General features: G+C 60.5%; 1 protein-coding gene across 1 annotated transcript in view; it reads right to left on the reverse strand.

The window, feature by feature from the left end:
* Positions 1–6,150, reverse strand: part of MOV10L1 (Mov10 RISC complex RNA helicase like 1) — a 61,737-nt gene that overhangs the window by 16,524 nt on the left and 39,063 nt on the right. The window contains exons 19-21 of the mRNA XM_011384184.2: positions 5,792–6,053; positions 4,559–4,732; positions 537–686 (exon numbers count right to left, since the gene is read on the reverse strand). Of these exons, the coding sequence (XP_011382486.1) occupies positions 537–686; positions 4,559–4,732; positions 5,792–6,053 (586 nt within the window). The remainder of the gene's footprint in view (positions 1–536; positions 687–4,558; positions 4,733–5,791; positions 6,054–6,150) is intronic.

Below are 6,150 nucleotides of genomic sequence, written 5' to 3' on the forward strand. Positions count from 1 at the left end.
AGGGCCCGGGATGCAGGAAGTCAACTGCGAAATCACACTGCTGAGCACACACACACTCAGGTGCAACCGAAGGTGGCGGTGGACGCGAACAGGGTCGTGAGAACACGAGGAAAAGGCCGCTGAACGCGGAAACGACTCTCGTACCCTGACGCCAGCGGAGTCCCGCACTGCCCCTACCCCATGCCCAGCATGGCTGCTGGGAGCGAGCACGAGCAAGTGTTTGTCTGCAGACACGGGAGGTGGGGCAGAAGTGGCCAGCCCCCGACAGGGCAGCAGGCGGGACATGTGCCACCAAGAGAACACAGCAAGCAGAGGGGGCCCCGCCCACAGCATCCTATCACCAGGGGAGGTGACGTTCCCACACTGCAGACGGAGGGGCAGGCCAGTGGGAGCCCCGCTGGGACTGGGACGCAGGGGCAGGAGAAGGGGAAGGTGACACGAGGGGCCAGGTGCTGCTTCAGGAGCTTGTGTGCACTTCCCTTCTGTGGCCCTGTGGATGAGGAAGCACAAGCGAGCTCGCTGGAGCGGGTCCACACCTGCTTCCGGTAGGGCGTGATCACACCGATGTCACTCGCGGACACCTGGCTGGAGACGCTCCTGGCCAGCAGGCAGCAGTAGCGCATGACCTGGACGGCTTCGGCCGGGTTGAACCATGACGGGCTTCTCCCTTCCCGAGCTTCGTTGCCCTGAGTTTGTGGGGAGACAGGAGAGTGGCTTGTCCGTCACAAAGCCACAACTGCTCAGGAGATGCTGGTTCGGGGCTGTTGGAGCAAAGTGGGCGCTAGGGACTGGCAGAACGAGGCAGGCGGGGAGCAGGGCTGGCGGGGAGTGCCACGTGGGGGACCGCTGACACAGGGGTGCAAAGTCAGCGGGGCTCGTGTGCACTGCGCACGCGCAGGACCAAAGCTGATGCCAGGACAGGGGGTGGCGGCCGAGCCCAGAGGCAGGGCCGGGCAGGGCAGACCGCACGGCGGCAGGTGGCCGGCCAGCTGCGCTCAACCCAGGTGGCTGCGGCATGGCCGCTCACGCAGGCCCCTGCGCCCCCACATGCAGGTGTGGGCCCCCTTTCCCCTCAGTCAGGAGAGAAGACACGCGGACGGCCAGCGGGCACACGCAGAGGGCTCGCCACCACCGCCACTGGGCGATGTAAATTAAAACCCTGAGATCCCACCTCACACCCACAGGACGGCTCCTGTCAGAAAAGCCCCGAGAATGGCAGTGCCGGCGAGGGTGTGGAGGGGCTGCACCTTCACGCACTGCTGCCGTCGCCGCGGAGAACAGCGCGGTGTTTCTCAAAAACTCAGAAACAGGGTTCCCGTGCTCCCCGGCAGTGCACTTCTGGTGTCCAACCCAAAGGAAGTGACCCTGACCGACACCTGTACGGCCAGGGTCATGGCAGCGCCATCCATGGCAGACAAAGGTGGGAGCAGTCAGGCGTCCACTGGGGGAGGAGCAGAGAAAATGCACTCCGTCCACACAGAGGGACACCTCAGCTTGGAGAAAGACGTTCTGACACCTGCTCCAACATGCTGGACCTTGGGGACACCAGGCCCAGTGCGAAAAGCCAGTCACAGAAGGACAGTGCTGTGGGGTCCGCGTAGACGAGGACCGGGGAGTCAGAGGCATGAGACAGAGAAGAGGAGGCCAGACGGGGCTGGGGAGGGGTCAGTGTTTACGGGGACAGAGTCTCGGTTTGGGAGGCAGAAAGCTGTAAAACTTGGTTGCAAAACAATGTGAATATTGATACCACTGACTATATATGCAAAGTGACTAACATAATAAATTTTGTATGCGTGTTTTACTACAATTTAAAAAGCGTACACCAGACAAAGCAGTAAGAACACGCTAATTTCCAGGGTGTGTCTGCTGTTGTTAAGCTGTACGTGATCTACCCCTTGGATTTATGATAAAAGGTCAAGACCACTAAAAAACAGATCAATGTGATAGAAGCTCACGTCAGAACTTCTACACTGAGGAGAAAAATTCAGTGAATATCAAGCAAACAAATACAAAAAATAAGGAAACGGAAGAAACAAGTAATAGAAGATGAAGGTATGAAGTTAGATAACTGTAGATTTGAGTCACATCTCATTAAAAGCAGAGACTCTTAATTGGATTACATAGAAAAACTCACTCCTTCTAAGAAACACACCTAAAGTAAAATGATAAAGAAAATAAAAACAGGGCAAAGAGGCGCCGGGTAAGAAGAAAATCGGAGTGGCAACATCGTATTACTACACGGCGGAACTTCAAGCAAAAACCGCGAGGCGGCATGGAAGGGCGTCGTATGAAGAGGGAGATAAAACAATCGGAACCTTGTCCACACGAAGCAGCACACTAGTTGACTACATCAAGCAAGAACCGGCCGAAATTCAAAGAGAATTTGATAAAAAAGGGACGGCACCGTGGGCCTTCCCCGCTCCCTGCCACTCGCGCCCCGCGGACAACAGCTAGGTCAGGACGGAGCTGCCATGTGACAGACTCCGCCAATTTCTTTTAAAAATGTACAGGGAACTTATAACTCCCAGGTACAGAATATAAATTTTTTTCGTATGTCTTCAGAACGTTTACCAAAACTGATGAGACGAACACAAATGTTTAAAGCTGAGAGTTCACAGGCCACAGCTCTTGATCACCACCTAAAAAACACTCGAAATAAAAAAGAGGAGCCCAAACGCTCTCGGCCACTTGGAAGTTAAGGAAGACACGTCTCTGTAAGTCTTGGATAGCGAGGAGAGGAGGAGGAAGTCACGTGTCTAGAAGCTATGAAGACGCGTGGAAAGCAGAGCCGCCTGTGAGGGACGCTGCTGTCACCGTGCCTCTCTGCTGAGAGGGTGGGAACAGCGGGACGAAAACAGACGGTGAGGGGACAACAGACGGTGAGGGGACAACCAACGAAGCTGAACTAACGAAGCAGGAGACTCAGGAGGAAACTGTCGCCCGCAGCTGCTTTTCCTCCTGGCCTGGAGGCGGCACAGTGTCCTGTGAAGGACGGTGGCCACGCCCAGGGCTTCCTCAGGCCACGCTGGCTGGAGAAGCAGCCAGACCAGCACCTGTGGCCAGGGCCAGGCACAGCATCTGCCGTGCTGGTGGGGGGCCCGGGGGGGGGGTGGTCCCAGCCACAGCTACCTCGGCCTCCTGGGGCTGCCCCGCGGCTCCTCCCCCTGTGCCCCTGTGCTGGGCACTGGGACAGAGCAGCGAGCCAGAGGCCGAGCTTCCTGGGGGAGGGGCTGCCAGTAAGGTGACAGGGCACTGATTTCGTACCCCAGGGGCTGAAGTGGCCCGGGGAGCCAAGGGCGAGCATGTAGATATCAGCAACTGTGATAAAACCCCCTTTGCTCATAAGGTGGGAGGGGACCGTGGGCTCTGTGCTGGTGTGGCACCCGCATCGCATCCTGAGGGCCGGCACGGAGCCCAGCGCAGCCCAGTGGGCTCCCGGGCGCGGCCGCGGCTGCTCCCTGGGCCCAGGCCTGTGCACCGCACTTTATCCCACAGCACCGTGCCCTTGACTGCTGCAATCTGCAGGCCATTTCTCACGAGAAACCGGCTAAGACTTCGCAGATGTCAGGAGATACACGTGTCAACATGGGCAGCACTGACCTCACTGCCCGGGTCTCTCCGTGCACCCTCAGCCCATACGCTCAAGCAGTGCTCCCTGGTCACTCCACATCCCTTGGCCTGGCCTCTAGAGACTTGGCGGGACCTCTGGCCTCTCCCCGCACCGCCCCCCCCCCACTTCCCAGTCTGTCTAACACACAAGGAAACGTCTGAGGACAGGCCAAGGGCAGCGCAGGGGACGAGTGTCCTCGGAGGCTTTGTGCCGAGAGGACTGTGTTGTCAGATGTGTGGCTACTAAATCCCAAGGGAAGGCACCCCAGCCACACTCATGCATACCACCACGGCTCCCACAAAGCAGAAGCCCAGAAGTACATGTCAGCTGGTGCCGCCCCAGGAGGCAGGCTGCAGAAAGAGGCAGACTTCAGGGGTGCCTGTGCTAGCTTCTCCTGCCCTGGAGTTGGGGGCACCCCAACTTGGATGAGAACCTGGGGGTGTTGACAAAACGTTTGACTTTTGGTTCTGACAGCCAATTCCTGATTCACGTGCCGAATGCAGCGGACAACTGAGCTGTCCTGCTGCCCCGCCCCGTGAGGCCGCGTTGGGGAGGGGGCTCTGGTCCTGCTGCCCTGTCACGTGACCCTGACCGCAGAGTGGTAGGCACTGTGCTGCTGCCCAGCGCCCCTGGGTCCACTGGTCTGTGCCCCGCCCCCCGCCCACCTTCCTACCAGCTCTTCAATGAGCCTCTGTGACCTGTGACGCCCGCGAGACCTACTCTGGGCCAGCATCGTCCAGGCCCTTTCTCTGTGGGATCATCGAGCAGAAGGGCTGGTCTAGGGGTGTGGGGGAGGGGGAAGAGGCCTCTCCTTCCTGGCCTTACTCCTGGGAAAGAGCAGGGCGCTGCCCCGCCACAGACACTTGCTAACACCACTGAACTGGTGGCAACAAGCCCATCCACAGCACCGAGGGTCAGCGCCGGGAGCAGGCGCCGCGGCCGACTCACCCTCACGCCATGGAAGACCAGGGGGAAGCCCTTCCTCGGCAGCTTCTCCCAGCCCAGCAAGGCGGTCACCACCCGGGGGTCTGCGCAGACCTGCAGCTCGCGGTGGTAGAAGAGTCTAGAGGGCAGTGCCAGCAGTGCCGCGTGGGACCTGTAGTTCTTCACCAGCTTCGTGACCTGTGGGGCGAGAGCAGGCGCAAGGCCGCAGTCAGCGTGCGCAGCTGACCGTGCCGGACGCCGGGCGCCTCTGGCTCAGAGGGTGCACGGGCCGAGAGCCCCTCGCCCCAGGGACACCCTTCCTCTCCTGGCCCGGAGTCTTCCACCTGAGTCCAAAGTGATTGGGGAGCCTCAGGTGACTTTCTGGACGAAGGAAGGGTCCATTCCAACAAGCATGGTGCGCATGCGGGAGCCAGGAGTCCCGCAGGAGCCCTGGGGGCCAGCCGCGGGCCTGGCTGCGAGTGGCCTGGGAGTCCAGGCTCAGCTCGGCTGCAGGAGGCATGAGCGGCACGGCGCCCCGGCCCCAGGGTCTGGCTGGCACCCTGCTGACGGCTGCCACTGACACGTTCCTTTCCTGCCTCTGCCTGGCTGGGCAAGTGCACGAGGCAAGCCGTCCCCCAGCACTTCCTGCTGACGCACGGTGACCAGCTCTAACTCGGTCTTTACACGTCCAGCTCGTGAGATGCTATGTGAACCCCGCCTCCATTCGGCACCACGGGCCTGTGTCTGCCCGTAGGCACCAGGGGAGAGGGGGGCATTCAGGCCCCGTCCTGCCCAGCCCGTGGACACCTGCCGGAGGCACAGGCCTCTCCCACGGGTAGGAGGCGCCCGGCCACAGCTGGCTCTGGCTTCTCCCGGCCTCCTGCTGACCCCTCATTGCAGCTCCTCTGATGCCAGTGCCTCTGCGGTGGCCCCGGGAGGCCCCCCTCCTCCCATACACACTATCTATTCTCTGGGGTGATCTGCCTGGTCACCCCACTAACTTTCTGTTCAGTGGTGAAGTTCAGCTGTGTCTGCCCTGCACGGCTTCAGAGGACAGTGCCACCCAGCTCACCTGAACCAGAAACCCCGCACACCGCAGCTTCCTGATCCAGCGTGCCAGGGCCCCAAAGTGCAGATTCCCAGGCTGTCCTTCAAGCGGCCGGGTCGGCTGGGAACCTGGTCTGCACTGAGCCACCCCACGGGAACCCTGTGCTTGAACCTGCCGCTGCAGGCACCTCAGGTGGGGTCTGAGCTCACCAGCAAGGGGTTGTAGGCGCCACAAGCACCGAAGGCATCCTCGTCCCTCAGGTACGCTGGCCGGGACATCAGTCTTTCCAGCATAGACACGTTCAGCCCGTAGGCCATGGCCAGTCTGGACTTGATGACTGGCCCGAGCTGCATGGGGTCTCCAGCTAGGACTATCTGTGACACACACAGACTCAGCCACGGCCGCGAGTCAGGGGTGGGAACTGGCTGGCTGGGGCTCGCGGAGAGCAGGCCGATGGCTGGGAGGTGGGCGCGTGGTGGGAACTGCCGTGCACGGTGACAGTGGCTTTGACAAGGACAGCAGAAATGGAGAAAACACAAGCAGGGTGCAGACACGAGCTCCCTTACGG

Source organism: Pteropus vampyrus, unplaced genomic scaffold (genome assembly GCF_000151845.1).
Source record: "Pteropus vampyrus isolate Shadow unplaced genomic scaffold, Pvam_2.0 Scaffold563, whole genome shotgun sequence".
NCBI lineage: Eukaryota > Metazoa > Chordata > Mammalia > Chiroptera > Pteropodidae > Pteropus > Pteropus vampyrus.